The sequence below is a fragment of the Salvia hispanica genome, chromosome 2 (assembly GCF_029641045.1).
Source record: "Salvia hispanica isolate PSC_SH4W2 chromosome 2, Shi_PSC_v1, whole genome shotgun sequence".
Classification (NCBI taxonomy): Eukaryota; Viridiplantae; Streptophyta; class Magnoliopsida; order Lamiales; family Lamiaceae; genus Salvia; species Salvia hispanica.
In genome coordinates, this window is record NC_142693.1 from 33,691,841 (window position 1) to 33,716,089 (window position 24,249).

Consider the following 24,249-nt stretch of genomic DNA (forward strand, 5'->3'; position numbering starts at 1 on the left):
TCCTGTGATTTCCAGAAATGGATACTCATATTATATTTCATTCATTGATCATTATTCAAGGTTCACTTGGATATATCTCTTAAAACACAAGAGTGATGCAAATGCTGTTTTTAGGCAGTTCAAAGCAATGTGTGAAAATCTCTTCAATTCCAAAATCAAAATGTTCCAATCTGATTGGGGAGGTGAATTTCAGGGACTAACTACTTACCTAAGAGAGTGTGGGATTGTTCATAGGGTATCATGTCCTTATACTCCACAGCAAAATGGCCTTGCTGAAAGGAAACATAGGCATATTGTTGAAACTGGTTTGGCACTTTTGGTTCATTGCCTCATAAGTTCTGGGAAGATGCATTTCTTACAGCTGTGCATCTCATAAATCGCATGCCCTCTAAGGTTATCCAAAACCTCTCTCCTTATGAAAAACTACACTCACAAAAACCAGACTATTCCTCACTTTGGTTGCCTTTGCTATCCTTACATCAGACCATATACCAACCATAAGCTTGATTTTAGGTCAGTCAAGGCCACTTTTCTAGGGTATAGCTCTTCTCACAAGGGCTATAAAGCCTTGCTTCCTGATGGGAAAATTGTGATTACAAGGGATATCATTTTTTATGAACTCACTTTTCCATTTCACTCATTATCATCATCATCTGCATTTGCAGCATCTGCTCCTCAAACATCATCTTCTTTTTCCTCTTGGAATTCTGTTTTATCTCCATCACCCATCCTTATTAATCCTACTCCACCTCCATCTCCTGTTCCATCACATTCAGAATCACCCACATCATCTAATTCTTCTTCCCATCATGTTGCTTCAGATTCACCTTCATCATCTAATTCTTCCACTTCTGCCTCAGTTTCACACTCTGGTGCTTCATCACTCTCTCCTCCCTCAAATCCGTCAAACACCATTCCATACTGCTCAGCCTACTCGGTCTACACATCACATGACAACCAAAGCTAAGGCTGGTATTTACAAGCTAAGGTTTTCTCTTTAGCCATTAGTCCTCATCTTATTCCTAAATCTGGACTTGAGGCTTTGCTTATTCCTTATTGGAAGGCTGCTATGTTATCTGAATTTTTGGCCCTACTCAAGAATAGAACTTGGATTTTGACGACACTACCTCCAGGAAAGAATCTGATTGGGTGCACTTGGATTTTCAAGATTAAATATCATCTATGTGGGGATATTGCTAGATACAAAGCAAGGCTTGTTGCTCAAGGATTCTCTCAATGGCTTTGATTTTAATGAAACCTTTAGTCCAGTGGTGAAGCCTACAACTATCAGGGTTATACTTAGTTTGGCAGTATCTCTTGGATGGTCAATTATTCATCTTGATGTCAACAATGCTTTCCTACATGGTGATCTAAGGGAAGATATTTACATGAAACAGCCTTTGGGTTTTGAGCAGGGTGGTCCACACTTGGTTTGTAAGCTTAATAAAGCTATATATGGCCTTAAACAAGCTTCAAGAGCTTGGTTTTTCACTGTTCACTCAGTTCTCCTTTCACTTGGTTTTACTTAATCAAAGGCTGATGCATCTATGTTCTTCAGACAACAAGGAAGTGAGATCATATATCTTCTCATCTATGTAGATGATATGCTTATCACAGGTAATGCTCCCTCTTCTATTCAGAAAGTAATTAATCAGCTCAATTCTCATTTTTCTTTAAAAGATCTTGGGGAGGTGAGTTTGTTCCTTGGAGTGGAGGTTATCAAAACTACTGAAGGTGGTCTGCATTTGAGTCAGTCTGCATACATCAAAGATCTCTTAAAGAAAGCTAATATGGTGGGAGCAAAGGGTTGTCCAACACCCATGGTTTCTGGTCGGGGACTTAGCAAAAATATTGGTGAACCAGTGACTGATCCTAAATCTTACAGAAGCATTGTTGGTGTTTTGCAATATGCTGCTATTACAAGGCCAGACATCAACTTTGCAGTGAATAAGGTAAGCCAATACATGTCCTCACCGCTTGATTCACACTTGAGGGCTGTAAAAAGGATATTGAGGTACCTTTCTGGAACCATAGATTATGGAATTCAGATACACAAATCAAATGGAATGATAACTGCCTTCTCAGACTCTGATTGGGCAGCAAACATTGATGATAGGAGATCAACGAGTGGGTTCTATACTTATTATGGAAAGAATCTTATCTCATGGTGTGTGAAGAAACAAGGAGTTGTGGCCAGATCCAGTACAGAGACAGAGTATAGGAGTCTTGCACAGACAGCTTCAGAAGTAACATGGTTGAGTTCCTTGCTCAAGGAGTTGAAGATTCATAGAAAGTCCAGTCCAGTGATATGGGTTGATAACATGAGTGCGATTGCTTTGGCTTCAAATCCGGTACATGCAAGGACTAAGCATATAGAGTTGGACATTCATTTTGTCCGAGACAAAGTTCTGGCACAAGAAATAGAACTGAGACATGTACCAACTAGAGATCAGATTGCTGATATTTTTACTAAACCTCTTGCTAGACAATCCTTCGTGAAGCTAAGAGAAAAGCTTGGAGTGATTTCATTAGCCTCCCTTGGATTGAGGGGGGCGTGTTAGAGAACATTGTGAAACTGAATGTAATGATGAAGTGAAGAATGTATCAACACCTTCCTTCAATGAAGTAAGTCCAAGTGACTGTTGTGGTGAATCATTCAGTGCACGAGAGGAGTTCAAAGTTGAAGATATGCAACCCACTCTCAAGGACCATTTTGTTGTTGATATCACAGCTAAGAAGGACCACAAGGGTACTACTTGGAGAGACGCGAAAATGAGAGGAGTTGTGAAGAAGAGAGCTTAACAGAGTCAGTTATGATTAGATGCTTAAGATTAGATTATAATGGTGTAGTACAAAGATTAGAGAGGATCTAGATTGTGTTCCTCATTGAGCTATAAATATGTAATGTATCTGCATTCAAAATTATGCAATGAAATAGTATCTTTCCTCTGAAGCTATTTTTGGCTAAAAACAATGAAAGCTTTCTTCTTTACTAGTTTGTGTTCAATCTTTCACCTAAGTCAATAAAATTATACTAATACTGTAATTTTCTTTAAAAAAAAGTTCTTAATAATAGAACTAAATCATGAACAACTATTCTAAATGGGGCATGAAAGTGTAATTTAGCATCATTGTTACAGACTTTTGTGCATCAAATTAAAATAAAAGAAACGTTCCATCACAGATTCCACTGAGACATGAGAATGAACATCTTATGCAAAGAAACTATCACAATTTAGATAGAAAATTCTGATAAATACAAAGATGCAAACCCCATGACCAGCTCTCATCAACTACACAGCCACCCAAAAAGAATTGCTACTTACACACACCAACAACGGCAGAGAGTTCCCATTCCGCTGAAAGAAACTAGCCGTGGCGGCTGGAGGAACGTGTGGTTAGAGAAGAACGCATGTCAACAATGGTGGACTCGTCTGCTCCCAGCTTGGTAGCCTCTCTGCTCGCTCTCAAGAACCTTGAGACGGCACCTCTGACGTATCCATGAGCTTCCTTCACGCTCATCTTCTTCCCCAAATCGTCCGGGATGCTGCTCAAGAAGTGGTCTCCATTCAGAACAGCAGCTAGCTGCACGACCTCGCTCTGAAACTCGGACAAGCCCCTGTTTTCATTCGTTTGAATCCTCTTTGAAGGACTCACATCAGGCAGAACCTCTGCATGTAAAATGGAATTTGATCAAACTGTGTGTATGGGAAGTGTGTTGTAGCTAACAACTGAGGCTTCACATATCAACGATAATGCAACAGATTAAGGATGAGTTTGTTACCCACCGGGGCAATCAGTTCGTGGGGATGTTCGCTCGCTGAAAACCTGCTCAAATGTGCCAGCCCACGCGTCTCTATGAGTTAGGAAGTGGGATGAGAGGTTGAAGATCTTCCTTATGGTTGCTGGAATGGATGAGTGTTCGAACTCAGAATTGTTAGTCGGCCCATTTGGCTTGCTTATCACTACATACCAAAACAACAAATTAATATACCAGATACCATATCTTGCAGTAAAACTCAACATGGCAGGTTATTCACAAAATCAATCAAGTTTTTTCAGATATAACAACTGAAAATCAGCCCTGTTTGTTGAAGCAACTATAGATCAATATCATCATATGCAAATATAAACTCCTAAACCCCAAAGCAACTACGAATGAATGTTCCAAGACAGAATATGCAAGAATGTGAAAGACATGATCATCAAGAACTTCATTTCTGAAAAGTGAAAGCAACCATACATACTCCTAAAGGCCAAAAGCATGTATATATATATATGAATGAATGTTCCAAGAATCTGACAGACAATCATGATCAAGAACTTCACTCCTGCTAAGTCAAAGCAACTAAATATATAAACTCCTAAAGCCTAAAGCATCTATATATGAATGAAGTTTCCAAAACTAAATATCCAAGAATGTGAAAGACGTGATCATGAAAAACTTCATTCCTACAAAGTGAAAGCAACTATATAAACTCATAAAGCCCAAAGCATCTATATATGAATGAATGTTCCAAGACTAATTATCCAAGAATGTGAAAGACATGATCAGAAAAAACTTTAATCATGCAAAGTGAAAGCTAACTATCTAAGAACATGAAAGTATACCAGTCCCTTTGTTGATCCAAGGAGACACCATGATAGTAGGCACACGAACACCAAGCCTATCAAACTTGAAGAAATAGGGGGCCGGCCCGGTATTCCCATCAGGATTGGGGATATTGACGAAGGGCGTCTGGACATGATCATAGAAACCTCCATGCTCATCGTAGGTGATGACGAAAAGCGTCTGATTCCACTGCGGGCTTCCCCTCAGCGTCTCGTAGATCTCCTTCACGAGCTTCTGCCCATTGGCAACGTCGTGAGAGGGGTGATCGTCGTTGGCCGGAAACCCTAAAATGTCGAAGTACCTCGGCTCAATCACGCACAAATTGGGCAATTTCCCAGCCGTAGCATCCTTTTTAAACCTAAAATCGTAGTCATGAAACTTAGATGCATACTTCAATTTCCTCAGATTTCTATAAAACAATGTGGTTGGAATGTTCTGGAAATAGACCCCGAAATCCAAGCCGTCTTCGCGGAGAGACTCGAAAATCGTCTGCTGCGGGTAGCCCGTGGCGAGCTGGCGCTTGACGTGGCTGGTGGAGCCGTGGGAGGTGGCGGAGTAGGCGAAGAGGCGGTTGGGCTGGGTGGGGCCGGGGATGGAGGAGAACCAGCGGTCGAATACGGCGAATTCCTTGACCAATTCGGCGTAGATCGGGAGATTCTCGGGGCGGAAGCCTTTCATGACGGTTTGGGAGAGGTTTTTCTCGGCCATGGTGGAGGCTTGCTCGGCGAAGCCGGACATGGAGGGGATGGAGGCGGATCCGAAGACCTGCTGCACGACGTCCTCGAAGGAGTGGCCGGGGTCGGGATCGACGAAGTCGGCGTCGTCGGAGAAGCAGATGATGTCGGTGGAATTGGAGTTCACGGCGTTGCATTCGCGGCCGGTGACGCCGTTGATTGAGGGGTTGATGGATTGCTTCATCCAGCCCAGCATGTGGTCGAATGAGCGATTCTCCAGCATCAAAACGACGACGTTTTTGATCGGCTGCTGCTGATTAGTATTCAGCTGAAGTGAGTGTGAGAAAATGGCGGAGAGTGAAATGAGGAAAATCGGGAAAATTGATTTTGACATTTTGTTAGCTTGATTTTGGGGTTTCTGAGGTGAAGAGGATTGATTAAGTGTGGAGAATTGAAGAAAACATTAAGACTAGAAAATGGTGAGTTCAGAGTTCACGAGTTAGGATTGAAAGGGCGGCAGAGATTTGTAGGAATGCCGCCATTTTTTATAGAGAGTGGAGTGAAGTGCGATCACGTGAATGTAGAGATATAGTCTGCGGCTACATTCCAAATTGGTAAATAAATTATTAACGATAAAAAAATGAATGCAGTAAAGTAGAAAAGGGGTGAAGAAGATTTGCAGGAAATATAGGAAGAAGAAGGGAAATGGGAATGTGTGGATGTATGTGGTGAAACGTGTTTGTAACTGTTGAATGTGAATAACAACATCAACTTACGTGGCGGACATTTTCTGTTACCATCAACCCTATTTATTGAGTAAGGCTTCTTTCGTTCTATAGTAATAAAGTCATTTAGTCATAATACGATTTCATAATAATAGAGTTATTTCCCTTTATAGTAAAAGAACACATTTTTCTACCCTTACTTTACTTCTTTTACTTTTTTTCTCTCTTCATCTTACTACCTTTTTCATTTTCCATTTTATTTTCCTTTTACTTAACTCACATAACACATTTTTTCTTAATTTACGTGCCTAAAAGAAACGCTCTATTAATATAGAATGAATGGAATTTTATATATTTTAAAATTATGAAAAAAAATATTAATTAAAAAATAGTAAAATATACTAATGATTTGATAGGATAATTGACTTGTCACGAAATAAATGGGAGTTTTGTAATATTTTAGGCTAATTTTAAAGACAGTGAGAATCCAAAATTTGATCATAATTTGTGATTTTAGAAATTAATATTTTATAATTTTATAATAAAATATGAGCGGGTGATTCATTAATTCAAATTTAAAATGAAAACAAAAGACGACGTAGTAAAATGGAAAATAGGATTTATTTATTTGTTTATTTTTATTTTATTTTTGCTGATGAAAGGAAATATAATTTTACGAATTTGAGTTCATTAAAATAAACATCTGAATTGTATACATTGAAAAGTACTTATGATGTTGTCAATAATAAATCACTTTTCTTTTAAGTAATTGATATGGTTCAATAAATAGAGATCGTACATTATTCCGTAACATCTAATAAAAACTGAAATGTTACCAGAAATTTTGATGCACAAATTAGGATACTGCTGTTTAATTTTGGTTAATATGGCATGGTCCATAATCAATTGACATAATTTCGAACCATTTATGCCGATTAATTAAATTACTATATAATGTGGCAATCGTATTGATTAGGATTTACTTAATAAGCAATAGCATGCCACGTGAAAAATGAGCAAGTTAATAATAATAAAACGTAAAAGTAATTGTATTGCGATGTGTTACTTTAGAGTTTCATCTTTCATTTAGCAATAAATTTAGTGATTAAATTACAATTGATGAAATGTCAAATATCTCATCAAAATGTAATAAAATGCTAATAATGATATATCTTCAAATAAAATTAAGAATGATATTGTGGAAACTATAGTAAGATTTGGACATTGTTGACAATGACACGTAGAACTGAAATTCCCACATTAAATTAAGAGATGAATGCACCGACACAAATATTCATTTCACAATTATTTAACATAATGAATTACTCATACTATAATTTTTCGAGCATTAAATACTTGTGTACATGTGAAGTGACTGAGAATAACTATTACATTAATTATAAGTTTTGCAATTGAATTCTCGTATATCAAATTTCTTACATTTCACATGTACTATATTAAATTAAAGGCGAACATCATTCAACCCTTGAATATTAATATCATGCACAAAAAATATCAATAGAAATATTAATATCAATTAATTATAAAATTAGTTATAACTAACTTTTAAAAGAAATTTCAAAACTTTAAATTCATATAACATAATATCAAATTAAAGATAATTTTATAAGGATTCCAACAATATCCTACATGCATATGTTCCGACGTCAAAATTTGAAAAAAAATTCAAAAATTTTTAATTTTTTCGTACAACAGAAATGTCAACATACTATATAAAATATGTCAATATAATATACGTAGAATGTCAATATAAGCAATGGGTTAACATTCTTAAAGCAATGTGTTGATATTTTCGAAACACTATATTGACATTTTCATCCAAAACCCTAATTTGGAGTTTTTTTTATCTTTTTGGATTTAATTAATAAAAAAAAATTAACTGTGACGAATTGTAGACCACACGTTTTCTAAAATCCTATAGCTTTTGTAGTTAGCAATTACATGATGAGTTAGCAATTGATCCCTCTCCCTACTCATACTTATTTCTTTTTATGTTATAATTTCATATATGTCTACAGTCTACACATCAATTCATTTTGTCATTTTGAATTCAATTAGATTACATGATATTAATGTTTATTTTTAAGTACAATTATTTAAACTAAATCTTGATTCTGATTAGAAAAATAGTCAAATGCCATTATAATTTATTATAGCTAAATCATTCTGTCAAAGTCAAAGAGACTGTAGGGAATATTTGATCCGTGACCATAGGTTTTATTAAATAAAATATTGGTATAAAAGTTTTAATACCAATTTCTATTGTTGTCGCTTTGTCTCCATATACCTAGACGAATTAGAGGTTCGGTCGGTGCCATGGACCCTCACATTTTTAAATGAAACATGTCACACATAAATTAGTAAATATTTGATTTAACTCATGACAATATTCTTTTAATGATATTGTCACATCCTTATACTAATTGAGGTGAAGTAATCAATGTATTAATTTTTCTTATTTATTTTACCCAAATTATGCATACATTGTAGGCAAATTTTCAACAAACATCGAAAGCAATCTGCCTAACCACTCTTTTCTCATTTATATGAGAAACTACAAGGTTATTGGGCTTAAAAACTAAATTTTGAACAAATTCTAATATGTTTTTCTACAAATTTTGAAAGTGGTCTAACAATACACGGCAGATTATTCAAACCATAAGGTTTGGAAAAATTGCACAGTTTCAAGAGTATATGATTTTTAAAACCACTTTTAAAGTTCGTGTCAAATACCAAAAATTCGCCCAAAATTTATGGTCTTCAAGATCAAAATTAACTAAATAAAAGAGGTCTCGAATACAAATATATGGTGTTAAAACAAAGGGAATTCCATTATTTTTGACAATCCAATGAATTCACATATGATCAAAGTGAGACAAATAGAAAGTTGGATACTGTATGTATGCAGTTCCACTTACATGTACAAATCCAATTTTTCAATGAAAATACATACCATTTTTTTCGTCATAATCACCTGTGCTTATTGTAATTTGCAAGGCACAATCAACTTTCTCTTGTTATGTTAAGGTATACTCACAAATGGCAACCAAAAGATACCACAACCACACTCTGGTTTCTTTCCTCTTCAAACTCTCCGAGCAACGTGTGTATCGAATCAACTTGCAGGTCGCCTCAAGAATGCTAAAACGCCTAAACCAGCAACTAAGGCGGCCCCAGCAGCCACAGAGCTGTATGCCGAAGCCCAAGCATCTGCTTGAGCATATTCCATACCTTTCGACTTGGATCCCATCCGAGGACGTGCTGCACTGGTATACTCTAAATGCAATTTCAACCCCTGTTCATGTTACTTGTATTTATCATTTCCTTTTTTGGCCAATCGGGTCAAACAACTAGACACAGCATGCGTTTCACACAGGGGGGGCAAACTTAAAAGATAACTTCGCAAATGGATGCAAATTCATCGTCAGACAGAGACAGCAAAAGTTGCTTTCGAGTATAAGAAACTTACCTTCCAACCAGCTAGCCTGGCATGATCCACAGCTGCTTGAAGATCATTATCAGACGCAAGCACAACCTTGTCCTTGTCTTCATCTTCATACTAAAGAATGGTAGCAATCCAAAAGCATAAGACTTCGAATTTCGAAATACAGAAAATAAAACAGCTGGGCAGAGTCAAGAGCATGTCTTACCAGAATATATGGAAGGTTGTCACGGTCAATTTCATCTCCTAATCTCTGAAGGATTGCTGCTATAAGGTCGGCCAAACTCTGTGTACCTAAACACAAAATAGTGACACAAAGTGATGCAAAAACTATATGAGCAGTATATAATAGAGATGGTAAAAGAACAAGACACAATTTTCAACACATAAAAAGTATGTGGTGTATTCTTCTGCTGCATAAAACTTGAAGTGGTAATAATGATAAACCTAAAAGGCTAAACGTATACTAGGATAACAAGACGATTTTCACACTAAAAGATAACACTTGAAAAATACCACATAAAAATCTATGCATCCTTCCTTTTCCATCTTGAATTTTGAAAGCAAACGAGTTGGGGGTGGAAGTAGAATAAGCAATAGATCGTCCGCCATCTCCCCCATCAGAAGGCAATTTCAAGGAATTCTCACTGAAATATCATACTAAGATTGTAAGGAACTGTAAACATTGGAATTGTAGTTCAACCGTAAAGCACACAACCTCCGGGTCTCATCATCATCATCTGGAGTTAATTCCATTGCAGAATCCCAGAACTTTTGCAGCATGGTGTTTGTGGCCTCGCCATTGACTGCTGCAGTACTTCCAACCTGGAAAAAAGAACCCAATCAGAGCATAAAATCTTCAGAAAGTAGTATATAATGCAATGGTATAAACTCTAAGCGTCAAAATAATCAGGACTGCCCTTTAGCATGAGTAATAGCAGCACGTTGAAGATCTCAAAATAAAAACAGAAATGGGAGTGTTAATAGTCTTTATTCTAGTGATAAAATAAATATGCCTGAGACAATCATTCTGTCTTCATCCAATCCATAAGAACATAGCTCATGCAACGGTAAAGTTGACGGTAATTTTCGTTGACAACCCAAAACAATGAAATAAAATGTTTAGATTGCTTTAGTCAAATTCTTCTTCTAAGCTACACAAAAATGTATTCAAATAAATAATGAAATTGCAAAAAAAAAAAAAATGAAAGTGAAACATTGGCAATTAAAGCAATTACAGTTTTAGTTGAAAATATAAGGTAGTTTATTTCTTATCTTATAGACATAGCTTCAATAGGTTAGCACATTTCTTAGTTCAAATCATTTGATCTCTAATTACCTCATCCGTAAAAGGAAGGTTCAGATTGACTTACTGTGGCTATTGCAGCATGAGTTATATGAAGAACATCGAGAACAGCTACCGCCACTCCTTCTGTATCATTGCGTTAAACTTTAGGCCTGGAAATGATAATCCTCAAAATTCTTCTAAGACATATTATGCTGGTATACCTTTATCAACAACTGGAAGGTGCAAAAATTTCCCATCATGCATGGTATGAAGTGCATCAACAATAGGAGTATCTACAGTAGCACACTCTGGATTTGGTGTCATCACCTGGAGAATTGTTTTAGTGATATGAAAAAAAGAGCAATGTTGGCATACCTTTCAATTTACCAAGAAAACTGAAACTTGACAAAAGATACTCAAAAAGTCTATTATGAATTATCCTTATTCCAGAAAATAACTCCAGCAAAACAACTCCAGAGATTGAACAGCTACAGCGATGGATATGGGAGCAATAACCAAGGCAAAGGAGAGAGAAGGGTAAAGTTTACCTTCTCCACTAAAGTAGATCCTGGAGAAAGATCTTGAGCTATGACCCTCATCAGCATGTCTTTTGAACTAAAAATAAGTATTGCATACAAGTGAGTAATCAGTTAAGAAACAAAATTTCACAGATTGTGCACGCAGATTGTGCATTTTCTTAAAGAAGGGAAAGCTCACGTAAGTATTCCTCGTGGTTTGTTTTCTACAATTACAATGGCAGAGCTTGCTTGAACTTCAAACATCTTCTTTGCAGCCTCTAGCACAGTGTCACTTGGATCTACTGTAACAATCCTAACAAACCACAAGGTTAGTTGCATTACGCTTCTAATATCTTGCTATAGTCATAAGATGCAGGCTATGGATATAAATTATAGCAAAGTGAAGATATTACCTACTTTGAGTTGTCAGGAATTATAGTGGACACAGAGGGTGTAAACATTCGCTCTCGAAGTGTCTCAATGAATGTGTTTGGGCCTACATATTAACATGTTAAAATCAAAACAGTAGCAATTGCAAGTGGATGATCATGATTCTTTATAACATACAAAATGGCTAGACACTTAAAAGTTACAATTATAACATTCTAGATAATCTAAGGCCACTGGAAAATAAAAAGAAAAACAAAAACAAGGACAAGAAATTCACAAGTAAAATCTGTACGAAAAAGGAGAGAACATTTAATGGATGCATGCACCAACCAGAAACTGTTGTCCCCCAATGTCTCTCCACGCCTTCAACAGCAGCTGCAATTGCCTTTCCCTTCTCAGCTGCCCTCTCCAAACGAGCAATAGCATCATACAAACATTTTGCTATGTCAAGTAAAGCAATCACCTCTCCTTTTTCAACAACTGGTAAATGTCTAAACTTTCCTGTGGAAAATAATATTATGCAGAAGCCAAGCCAATTTAGATTCTAGAACAAGATTCATAGTGTGTTGAGGCATGAAGTTTTAGATAAAAGAGACCTTGAACCATTTTTTGCAAAGCTTCGACAGCAAGATTATCAGAAAGCACAAATACTGGGTTCCTGGTCATGACCTTAGACACAGGAGTTTCCTCAAGATTTAGATCATGAGCAATGACTTTCATAGCTATATCCTTCAGTGCAAAGAAGAAAAATGTCATTTCTTCTAAGAAAAGAAATGAGAACAAGCAACATAGGGACTTGTAAAAAGACTATCCCAACATGTACCTTGTCAGTCAGGATTCCACACAATAATGCATTTGAATCGGTTAGCAGTAAAGCATCAACCCTACGGGCAGCCATCCGGCGACAAGCTTCAATTATAGTGGTAGTTTCTGGTACTGTCAAGGCTTTTGATAGCCTCAATCGCTTGACCGTCCGTTCCCCTGTCAGTCCTCTGATGCAAATTTGAAGAATAATAATTCTCAAATATCATGGAAATACATTTTGACAAAAGAAATTAGTTGCATGCATTTATGTTTGATGTGTCTTCCTCCACATGGCACAACAAATTAATTTATAAGCTGAAATACGACATAAAGATGTAGAGCATATCTAAATAATGTGTGCATAAGCGTGCACTCCTCCCACTTCTTACTTAGAATAAATAAGTTCACTTTCTCAACAAAAGAGTTAACAAGTTACCCTTCAATTTACAATGCTCAGCCATGTGTTTGAACATAATGCTCACCACTGAGAAACAAAATGAAACACGAAAAGTGAAAATTGAAACAGCATGTACTGACACATCAGTCATCAGCTAGACACAGCCTTTGGAAAACAAAACTTGGGCGGTTGAAAGCAAGACAAAAATCTGTAACAGATTTGGTTTTTCAAGCTCTGAAGATTAACTTTGCTCATTTGTATGATTGTATCAGTAAAGCATAATTAATATAACTACTAACACTATTACATTATTTGGTTAGAGTATGTACTGTATAAGATTACTTTTAACATCAAACCTCAGTCAGTCCTTGTGTAATACATCATCACTTCAAGTAGAAGCTCTCAATTCTTTAAGTATACAGTCAACCTATCATTTTATTAAAAGCATGCCATCCCCCCTGTTGCACAGTCTTGGTAGACAGAGGGCGTAGCAGTGAAGCTTGGTGCTTGACGACATAGATACCTTTAGTTTCAATTTTCAAGTGGAAAAGTCATAGATCTACTTGTTACTCAAGTTTAATTTACTTCGTTGTACTTAAGTTTAGACCCCGCCCATTATCATTTGACAAATTATTCTAATAGTTCTTACTTTCTTCCTAGCACTTCACTAGAGTTTTCAACTTCATTAGCACAACTATCCTCTAATAACAGAGAGCAAAGAATGGCAGCTCAATTTGTGCTTCGACCAAGAATCAGGCCAACATTTAAGGGAATATTGAGGATTGCTAACAAGAAAGCAAGGATAGTTACTAAAGCATTTGGATTTTCTGCAATAACTGTTGAAGCTGAAATTAAAGAATTTTATTAATTAAAATATATATATATATAGCATAATCAAGCTAATAAAAGCTGTAGTAACTGTATTCCAGTTTTTAGAATAAATTCACCCTGATCGTGCAGATAAAGAGCGAAAAATGCTTTGACTAAACGTAGACACCTTTTGCTTTCAGCAATTATGAGCTAATCAACCAACCGCTTGTTCTTTACTTATCGGCATTTAGTTTAGAATCGTTTTATGACAGTTCTACAGCAGAAATAAATGGAAAATAAAGCACGCAAATATTCCATTTAATGCCATCCACCACACTAAAGGAATCTGCTAAAGAAATTAATGAAATTGAAAAGCAAAATTCATTCGCACGATAACGGAATAAAAACATTTTCAAATTGAAGCTTATCGGATATGAATAGCGTACAAGGAACGGGAGCCGGATATAGATTTGCGGTGGTTCGAGGGAGGAATTCCAACAACTCCATCGCCGCCGCCGCCGTAATCAGCAGCAGATTTCCTCCTGGTCAACGTCACGCTTCTCCTAGTCGACGGTCCCCCTGGAGGCGCGGTCGACATCTTCTGCTCGATCGGAAAAGTTCAGCAGCTGTAAATCTACCAGAAATCAATACACACGCATCGAAAATTGAACCAAAACACAATCATCCACAGCAGAAGCTCAGCAATTATAGCTGTTTCAGCCAAGTAAAGCATGAATCGTGAAAGTATGTAGCGCTATTACAGCATACCAATCAGGAATAACGGCGATTGAATGAGCAAAAGTGATTAATTGAAGATTTTTGGCGTTGATTTAGGGAGGACAAATGAAGAGAAGAGGAGTGCACGCGTGAGAAACGGAAGGATGAGGATTTTCGCTGTTACGATGTCCAAAATATTACATTAATTTTAATTTAAAATTTAAAATATGGAGTAATTTAATTGCGTAGATTTGGGCCTAACATCGGGCTGGCATATTACATATGGTCGGGCCCACAATTGAGGAGTGAATTAACAAATTTTTTAGCATAAAAAATGAGAATGAAGGTTAATAAGATGAATGAAGATAGGATAAAATATAAGATATTAAATATATGAGAAAAGATATGCTGCATAACAAATGTGACCGTGTGTGAGTGACTAATCCCACGTAGGCTAATTTCCATAGTTTTAGATGTTTGTTAACAAATCCACAATTTCCATTTCTTCAATATCATTTAAATTCTTTCTATCTTTCCTTTTTCCTTTATTTACTTTTCGTATCCTTTTTTATAGTATACATCATAAATTCATAATACATGTGTTTCCATAGGTTTTTATTATAATTTTCATATATGCTTGTTTGATGTTGTTTTTTTAGCCTTTGTTCATGTATGTTTGGAAATATGCTTATACAATTTACACTTTTTTTTCTACTTTGTTATATATCATTATACTTGATTCACTTTTTTTACATAGTAGTAGTATGTAATAATTTGTTTCTTCGCATTTTAGTTGTCTCTTGATTATATCTATGCTTTTTTAGTTGTCTCTTGATTAAAATCTATGCTTTTAATTTTTACCAATTAAAAACCTTATTTTATCATAAAATTCTCATTTTTTTATTCTTTTACACTATTATTTTATCATCAAAAGTAGAGAGTAATAAAAAAGAATGTCATTTTCCTTTTTTTCAGAAACTAATAATCAAATAGTGTAATTTAGGCGAAGAGAGAGAAAATTATTAAGAAGTATTGATGTTGTGGTAGAGAAGTTTGTTTACAATAAGAACAAGAGGCAGAAAATCGAAAGAGAAAAGATAAAAAAGAAATTTAATGATATTGATGGCTTGGAAAATAATATACGATAATTGATTTTACGCTAACAAGCATCTAAAATTAAGGATAATTGGCTTTCTGTTAATAAACATCTAAAATTAAGGAAATTAGTCTACGTGGGATTGTTAGTCGCTCACAAACGCTCATAATTGTTATGCAGCAGATCGTTTCTCTTAAATATATATACTTTTATCGTCAAAATATTAATTTTTTATAATAGGGTCCCATAAAAAGAATAACCATAAAAACCTGTCCAGATAAAATGTAACTGTAAAATACAGAGCCAGACAACTTAAATTTAGTTCGATCCAATTAAATAAATTATCCTTATATTCTAGTCGATTCATCCAATTAAATAAATTTATCCTGATATTCTAGGCGATACATCTTTTTTTTCTCTATTTCCTTTGATATATAGTACTACTACACTTACTATTGTATTAAAAAATTTAAAATTAACAAATTACAAAAAAAATGGAACAACAATCCACCAATGACCATTTTAGCAAAGAGAGTTGTGGTGCCTCACAATTGTCACTTATTTGGCATTTATATTTGCATATAGTATGTGTTTCTGAAGATAAATTACAACTATATTTTATTTTCTTTTTGTTTACATTATTATTCAATTGTTGCTATTTATTTTAATGTCAAAAATATGCTATGCTCTCTTTTTAGGGGAAATTTATTTATTATTTTATGGCTTTATTATTGTGTAAGTATTGTTACTTGTAGACTCGTAGCAATAGTTGTTCAATCTTTCGTACCGTCCACGTTATGCACTAGTACTGCGTTAGGCCATCTCCAACCATTTACACTAAATTCAAACTCATTTTAGTGTAAATGTCATGTTAAATATGACTTTACTCCAACCATTTATACTAAACTCAAAATTAAAAAAATATTCTATATTATGTCTCTTTTACTCATAAAATTTGAAAATTTTATAGGTTTTGATTTAGTGTAAACCTAAAGATAGGTATTTTTTTTCTCCAAGACCAAAAATGGAATTGGTTTTTGAGTACCATTGGAGCTAACTACTTATCTCATTTTAGAATTTAGTGTATCCTTGAAGATGGTCTTAGCTTCACTCCTAAGATGTTGTTTGATTGGTATAACTAATTGTCATATGATTATTTATCTAAAATTAAGTTGTGCAACTACTTTAATCGGAGGAGTTGGCTACGACTCATTATCTCATGATTAATCATCTACAATTAATTGTGAGATTCAATCTCATTAACCAAACATGATACTCCCTCTATCCCTTAAATTTTGTCACATTTTTTCATTTCTGTCCGTCTCATAAAATTTATCACATTTCACTTTTTATCATTTTTTTAGTGGACCTCATATTCTACTAACTCATTCAGACTCACATTTTATTATAAAACTAATATATAAAAGTATGACTCACTCTTCACTAACTTTTCAACTTATTTTCCATCATATTTCTCAAAACCCGTGCCGGTCAAAGTATGACAAAAATTACTCCATCTGTCCAATAAAAATATGTGCATTTTTCATTTCTGTCCGTCCCAAAAAAATATGGGCATTTCATTTATGGAAAGTTTTCTCCAACTCATTACCCATATACATCAAGTTATTAACTACTTATACCACTAATTATGGCCACCACTACAACTCATTAAAAACTAATGTGGTTTTCACTATCCACTAACACTACTTTAAAACTCTTCTCTTTATCTCTTATTTTACTAATTATGCATTAATTCTCGTGTCATTTCAAATATTCATATTTTTATGGGATTGAGAGAGTACTTAATATTACTCCCTCCGTCCCCTGATTAAGAGTCACACTTTTCCATTTCGGTCCGTTCCCAATTAAGAGTCACACTTCCTACTTACTATATTTGGACATCAAAAATACCTTTATTGTTGGCAAAAGTTACACAAAATTTACACAAAATGTCACTACCTAACTCCATTTATTACACATTCAAACACTTCTTTAAAACCTGTGTCTTGGTCAAAGTGTGACTCTTAATCGGAGACGGAGGGAGTACTAGATTAAATCTAAATCAGAAATGTTAGTTTTTTTTATAAAAATCTGAAGAGTTATATATAGTCAAATGCTTAATTAAGCTAAGAAGGTTGTGATGATTGATTAATGGAGTAAAATCAAGATATAGTCCAAAAGGGGAAGATATGCCATGGATCGGCGGCCGGTGTGTTTAGATTACTTGTGAAGCTAATCTCAAACTCTAATACCCTATTATATTAAATATTTTATACTTTTTACTTAATTAATTTTAAGTTTGACTACCCTAAAACTAAGTATGAAAATAGCACTCATATCTCCGAATCAAAGTGTGATGTATTTAATTCCGAACGGAAAGATGTTATTTCTTATAATTTGTGTCGAATCAAAGTGTGATTCTAGTAGTAGGGATTCTGCTACTTGCCACGCCTGTAATTCAGTCTGCTCTCGACTCAAACAGAGTAAATTTGTATGTACATAGCAAGTTTTCCCAGTTCTCTCTCTCAACTACCTTGCAGGCTGATTTACTCTTTACCAAGTCAGACAGTTCACTTCACACACATATTCATGTCAAAGTTTGCATCTTTCACAAACATTAGGTTAATAATAGCAAGATTTTCCAAGTAGTTTTCATGAAATTGACTGACTGCTCTATGATGATAAATGAATGCCAAGTCAATTCACAGAGAGAGAAAGTTTCATAGGCTCTGCTATCTTGACTTGGTCTTGGTGATGTAAGGTCTACAATCAGAAATCACAAACAAACAGGTATCTATAATTTGTATATTAGTTTTCACACTTGTAGTAGGAATATTCCTACTTGCTGCTGCTAACCAATACTCAAACAACAATAAACAACTACTTCAATCTCAACTGGCCTTCCATCACTCCCTTTCTGCTCCACATATTTTAAACCAAACAATATTCATGTCCCTTTCACATTCTCAATATTCTACTACAACCCCCTTATTAGGAAGATTCGAGCAACTTGCGTTCGCTATTGTATATAATCATTGGTCCTAATAAAGCCAAGGCACGAGTGACGGAATCATGTTTATTTTGCAAGAAAAAAGATGCACAACGCAACCTCATTTATCGTCTTTACCTTCTCTAGATTGCCTCTGCTCTTATTTTAAAACTCTGATCCCCATCACCACTACAGCTACATTTTTGTTGCCACTCTTCACATCTTCCTGTTGACTTTACCTGCAGCATCACCGATCATCTATCGCTGCGTCTGCTATAACTCCAGCAACGACATCACATCCTCCTTGTTGTTGACGATGATTTCATAAAAATAGAGCAGCTCGTTCTGTATTCACTTTGGTTTCATCTCCTACTTCTGGTACCGACTTCCCCCCTCTCTCTTCGCCTTTTGACCTAAAAAAAATCCGGCAGTTTATGGGCAGGGAAAGATCAGCAACAACCATGGAGAGGAATGATGAGAAGCACGCAGCTATATCTCCAGGAATGAAGGTAAGAACATGAGCATTCTTGAAACTTATGAGATAGAAATAGTCCCATGTTTGATATTTCTCGACAACTCTTGTTTTCTTGAAAATTAGGTAGCCAAAGAAGAAGACATGAGAAAATCCTTATTCAGTGCAGCAAAATCACCAACTGAAACTGGAAGACCAAGCAGCATGGTTTTTAAGGTAAGAGCATCATTTTTTATTTATTTTGTTAAAACCTTTTTTTATCAAGAAAATCATGTTAGAAATGCATCTGATTTCACTTGTATTTGGGAAAATGAAACAGAAAGCTCATAGAGTAATACCAGCTCATATAGTTGCTGAGGCCATATCCACGCTGCACGGTCTGGACCTTAGGTGGTCAGGACCGATAACTCCGACTGAAATGCAATACGTGGAACAGTACGTCGTGGCCAAGTACCCAGAGTACTCCAATGCCCTCGTGGAAGGAGGAGAGAAAACCGATCTGTATGATCTCTGTATCACAGAAAAACTTGAAGAACCTCAGCCAGATGACAAGCGGAAATCACCAAGAGGATTTTCCAGAGACACCTTTGGAAGCAGCCTCCCTGATCTCGAGAATACGCAGCTGGAGCCATCGAGATTGCTCAGCATCCTCACCAAAAAGTCCTCTTTCGTCGGGAGCTTCATCTCGATTCCTGAAATTCAAGCTAGAAACAAGGTTTTGAAACACTGCGGATTACCTGATGAGGAGTATCTTGTTCTCTTTACCCAGAACTACAAGGATGCAATGATGTTGGTTGGAGAAAGCTACCCCTTTTTCAAGGGGAACTATTACCTGACGATTATCGGGGAAGATGCTGATTATGTGAAAGAATTTGCAACCTACAAGGAATCAAGAGTGATTGCGGCACCAGAATCTTGGTTGGATTTGAGGATTAAGGGTTCACAACTTAGTCATTATTTCAGGAGGAAATGCAAGCACACTCCCAAAGGGCTGTTTTCCTACCCGGTTGAAGTAAATGGAACGCGATACTCCATGCATTGGATTTCAGAAGCTCATCGCAACTCATGGCATGTTCTGCTTGACACTACAGCACTGGCTGTGGGAGAAGATCAGCTGAATCTTGCACTCTATAGGCCAGATTTTGTGCTATGCAGTCCTGATAATACACATGCAAATTCTTCAACGGTTACCTGCCTCTTGGTAAGAAAAAAATCCTTTGACATGTCAACCTCCTCTGCAGCAGTGAATGAGTGAAGCTATTCTGTATATACCTGTAAGAACATTAAAGTTTAGCTCAAGTGTCAAGTAGACATTTTCATGATGAAAATATTCCTCTTGAATGCTCAAAGCAACATTCTTTCTTCTTTTTTCAGAGGCAACTCAAATCAACATTCTCACTTTACGCATAAGGTTACATAAGATTTTTAGCTGTTAAAAAACAAGCATACATAGATAGCATTCTTTTATCAGAAGAATTTCGTCTAGATATCTTAATTTCCATACTAATATTATTGAATACTATGAAATTTGAAGCGACTAATTACGCAATGTGTGTTACCTTAGCTCCAACGGAGGAATCACCATATCCCCCAGACAGAGCTGATTTCAGCTTTTGAAGGTTTCTTGTATGTATTCTCAGCATCCTTCTCTCTGCATTTAGTCTTCTTTCTTTTCTTTCAATATGATGCTAGCCAATCAAAACAGGAAATATACATCTAGGCTAATAATTATTAGAATAGCATGTGGAAATTTCTCATTATGGTGTTAGCTTGTGATAGCCCCCAATATATGAAGAATAGAAAAGAAAAAGGGAACTTGAACACAATGTTACTAGCAATTCCAAACGTAACTCCTCTCTTATCGTACTATTCAACGGAAGAAGGTGACATGACATCAAACAAATGGTATCCACTAGATACCAATCACTGCATAAAGTAAACCTGGTACAACTGAACCAAAACTCAAACTAACTTACAAAACCAACTCATAACCTGCATCCATTACTCTGATGTCTAATTTGAACTACACGAATCAAGATTCATCAATATTTAGTTCTTCCATCACCCTCTGTTATAACATCTTGGAAGGCTCCCCCACTCGGGATCATGGGCAACACATGCTCTTGATGTGGTACAATGACATCCAAGAGATATGGTCCGGGAGTATCCAACATTTTCTGTATTGCGGCCCTGACGTCTTCCCTCTTTGTCACACGAGCAGCAGGTACATCACAAGCCTCTGCAAACTTCAACATATCAGGGAAAATCTCCGACTCTTTGGAAGGGTTTCCAAGATAAGTATGTGCTCGGTTGGACTTGTAGAAGCGATCTTCCCACTGGACCACCATACCAAGATGTTGGTTATTCAACAACATAATCTTGACAGGAAGGTTCTCCACTCGGACAGTAGCCAACTCTTGCACGTTCATTATGAAGCTACCATCGCCGTCTATGTCCACTACAACTGCATCTGGCCTAGCAACAGCAGCTCCCATTGCAGCCGGGAGTCCAAAACCCATCGCGCCTAAACCACCTGATGTCAACCACTGCCGTGGCTTATTGTACTTATAGAACTGTGCAGCCCACATCTGATGCTGCCCAACCCCCGTGCTAATGATTGCATTCCCTCCGGTGAGTTCATCAAGAACCTGAATTGCATACTGAGGAGGAATGGCATCACCAAACGTCTTATAGCTCAAAGGAAATTTCACCTTCTGCTCTTTTAGCTCATCCCTCCACGCTGAAAAATCGAGGAGACCCTCTTTCCCTTTCTCTTCCAATATCAAATTCAAGCCTTGCAAAGCCAACTTGATGTCAGTGCAAATAGACACATGTGGCAGCTTGTTCTTCCCAATCTCAGCAGAATCGATGTCAATGTGGACAATCTTGGCTCTACTCGCAAACGCTTCCAACTTCCCCGTCACACGGTCATCAAACCTGACCCCAAAAGCAAGCAACAAATCACTCTTGTCGACTGAATAGTTCGCATAGACTGTCCCGTGCATTCCAAGCATTTGCAACGAACACTCCTCGTCCGAACAAGGATAAGAGCCAAGGCCCATGAGCGTGCTAGCAACAGGGATTCCTGTGAGCTCCACGAATCTCCTCAGCTCCTCGCTCGAATTCAAACACCCACCACCTACATAAAGAACCGGCCTTTTCGACTCAGATATCAACCTAACTATCTGTTCCAGCAACACCTCACTCGGAGGCTTCGGCAATCTAGATAAGTAACCCCCCAATTTCATCGGCTGATCCCAATTAGGAACCACCATTTGCTGCTGAATATCCTTAGGCACATCGATCAGAACCGGGCCAGGCCTACCCGACCGCGCAATGAAAAACGCCTCTTTCACAATTCTCGGAATATCCTCAACGTCTAACACGAGATAGTTATGCTTCGTGATCGACCTAGTTACCTCAACAATTGGGGTTTCCTGGAATGCGTCGGTGCCGATCATGCGGCGCGGCACTTGGCCAGTGATCGCCACCATGGGGACGCTGTCGAGGAGGGCGTCGGCGAGGCCGGAGACGAGATTGGTGGCGCCGGGGCCGGAGGTGGCGATGCAGACGCCGGGGCGGCCGGAGGCGCGGGCGTAGCCCTCGGCGGCGAAGACGCCGCCCTGCTCGTGGCGGGGGAGGACGTTGCGGATGGTGCCGGAGCGGGTGAGGGCTTGGTGGATCTCCATGGAGGCGCCGCCGGGGTAGGCGAAGACGTCGGTGACGCCCTCTCGCTCCAGGGCCTCCACTAAGACGTCGCAGCCCTTGCGAGGCTCGTCTGGAGCGAATCGGGAGACGAATTTCTGACTCTCCTCTTTGTCGTGGAGGGATTGTGGGTCGGGGGAGGTTAGCACATTTGAGATTTGGAGGGCGCGGCGGTGGGAAATGGCGGCGGTGGGCAGCTTGTGGGGGAAAGGGAGGGTGAATTGGGAGAGAAGCTTGGGGGAATTGGAGAGAGGAGGAATGTGGGAAGGTTTGAAGGAGGTGGAGGTTGGAGCGGAGGCCGCCATTGTCGGCGACGGCGGGATTAGTTGTGTGTAGGGTTTTTGTTTGTGGAGTGAAGTGGACTAGTGGAGTGGAGATAGATTTGGATTGCAAATCTTATTGAGGCGCCAGTGGTGGGAATGGTCCAAATTGAAATTAATCAACAGCCACTTATATTTTATGTGGTGATGGTTATTTGATGATAGGAATTGCGAATCACCACATAATTCACATGTTCCCAAACCTAACATGATAGGAATGTTTTAAATGAAATGTAGAAATACAAAGTATACTAGTGGTAACAGGTATAGTGAGCGGATGTTAAGTGTGCGTGTGCACGGAGAGATCTTATTATGCAGAGGAGGTGGCCGCGGAGGGAGGCGACGATGGTGGAGGAGGTGGCAGTGATGGTGAAGGTGTCGGTGGTGGCAGTAGGGAAATGAGGGGCAAAGGTTGGATGGATGCACACATCCTAGTTTCATGTCTATTTTATTATGTAGACTGAATTGCATCCTAGACTTATGGTGCATTTCAAACAAAACGCACCATCACTTCTATTTTGATCACTCTCATGCAACTTAGAGCATCCACAATAGCGCTCTAGTCGACATCCTAGCCACCAACATGCGGCTATACTACTAGAGCGTTATTGCGAGCGGCCAACCGAACGGAGGAGAGAGAAACGCCAGAGAGCTAGGGTGTAGACGAGAGGCCCTCACCGATCGCTAGCCACCTATTGCGCAGTGAGCGATAAGCGAGCCGTCCGATTTTTTTTTGTTTTATTATTTCAACTCTGTTTTGACGGAATAGAGTAATTTAGTAATCGAAACAAACAGAAACAAAGAGACACAAATTTATGTGATTCACCAACAATATACTAGATTCAAGGCATACTGACAAACTCTATATATATATGGCTCATTGCATTTTATTTTATTCACACCACTCGTAGAAGTTTTATTTTTATTTTATTGAAGTATGTTGGAATTTTCTTCATTTTTTGTCCAATTTAATTTCGTATATTTTGATTTGTTGGACAAGAGCATTGATTGGGTTATTGCTAGATTGTTTCTGAGCTAAGATATTAGTTAGGCTATTAGAAGGACATGATGACGTGATAGATGAAATTTTAGGTTGAGTTCCTATTGTGTATGTTTTTAGAGACAAGTCCCAAATTAAGCGTGTTTCCATATTTTTCTTTAAAAGTAATATTTGTGTTTATTGCGTTGAATATAATAATATCACTATTCATGTTTATAAAATTGAAAACAGTACTGCTATTCGGGCCACAATGTTTCCTTTACAGGTTT

At 37.4% G+C, this 24,249-nt stretch overlaps 4 protein-coding genes and 1 long non-coding RNA gene across 6 annotated transcripts; 1 reads left to right on the top strand and 4 right to left on the bottom strand.

Annotated features, from left to right (window-relative positions):
* Nucleotides 1–3,131: 3,131 nt before the first annotated feature.
* LOC125202083 (non-specific phospholipase C6-like) lies at nucleotides 3,132–5,971 on the bottom strand. The gene is made up of 3 exons (XM_048100407.2): nucleotides 4,612–5,971; nucleotides 3,789–3,965; nucleotides 3,132–3,671 (listed from the first exon to the last, which is right to left on the bottom strand). Exons 1-3 carry the CDS (start codon nucleotides 5,678–5,680, stop codon nucleotides 3,370–3,372), a joined length of 1,548 nt encoding a protein of 515 aa, XP_047956364.2. The 5' UTR covers nucleotides 5,681–5,971; the 3' UTR covers nucleotides 3,132–3,369.
* A 2,873-nt stretch (nucleotides 5,972–8,844) lies between these two features.
* Nucleotides 8,845–14,609, bottom strand: LOC125202161 (CBS domain-containing protein CBSCBSPB5-like). Of its 2 annotated transcripts, none has more exons than XM_048100513.2 (15): nucleotides 14,450–14,609; nucleotides 14,128–14,307; nucleotides 12,494–12,662; nucleotides 12,267–12,399; nucleotides 12,001–12,171; nucleotides 11,698–11,776; nucleotides 11,480–11,593; nucleotides 11,311–11,377; nucleotides 10,984–11,089; nucleotides 10,848–10,906; nucleotides 10,193–10,299; nucleotides 9,991–10,121; nucleotides 9,683–9,768; nucleotides 9,502–9,591; nucleotides 8,845–9,327 (listed from the first exon to the last, which is right to left on the bottom strand). In XM_048100513.2, the coding sequence occupies exons 2-15, from the start codon at nucleotides 14,277–14,279 to the stop codon at nucleotides 9,148–9,150; spliced, it is 1,644 nt and encodes a 547-aa protein (XP_047956470.2). In that variant the 5' UTR covers nucleotides 14,280–14,307; nucleotides 14,450–14,609; the 3' UTR covers nucleotides 8,845–9,147. The 2 variants fall into 2 exon arrangements, with proteins under 2 accessions (XP_047956470.2, XP_047956471.2); XM_048100514.2 differs by having other exon boundaries at nucleotides 14,128–14,315; nucleotides 14,450–14,605.
* Nucleotides 14,610–18,482: 3,873 nt separating this feature from the next.
* LOC148932232 (uncharacterized) lies at nucleotides 18,483–19,431 on the bottom strand. Its single transcript, XR_016135241.1, has 2 exons — nucleotides 19,294–19,431; nucleotides 18,483–18,896 (listed from the first exon to the last, which is right to left on the bottom strand). It is a non-coding gene; the product is annotated as an uncharacterized LOC148932232 (long non-coding RNA).
* On the top strand, nucleotides 18,863–20,328 carry LOC125215426 (uncharacterized). Its single transcript, XM_089064166.1, has 3 exons — nucleotides 18,863–18,992; nucleotides 19,082–19,171; nucleotides 19,275–20,328. Exons 1-3 carry the CDS (start codon nucleotides 18,918–18,920, stop codon nucleotides 20,208–20,210), a joined length of 1,101 nt encoding a protein of 366 aa, XP_088920292.1. The 5' UTR covers nucleotides 18,863–18,917; the 3' UTR covers nucleotides 20,211–20,328.
* Nucleotides 20,329–20,787: 459 nt separating this feature from the next.
* LOC125215422 (acetolactate synthase 2, chloroplastic-like) lies at nucleotides 20,788–23,037 on the bottom strand. Its single transcript, XM_048116831.2, has one exon. It carries the CDS (start codon nucleotides 22,963–22,965, stop codon nucleotides 20,998–21,000), a length of 1,968 nt encoding a protein of 655 aa, XP_047972788.1. The 5' UTR covers nucleotides 22,966–23,037; the 3' UTR covers nucleotides 20,788–20,997.
* Nucleotides 23,038–24,249: the final 1,212 nt, after the last annotated feature.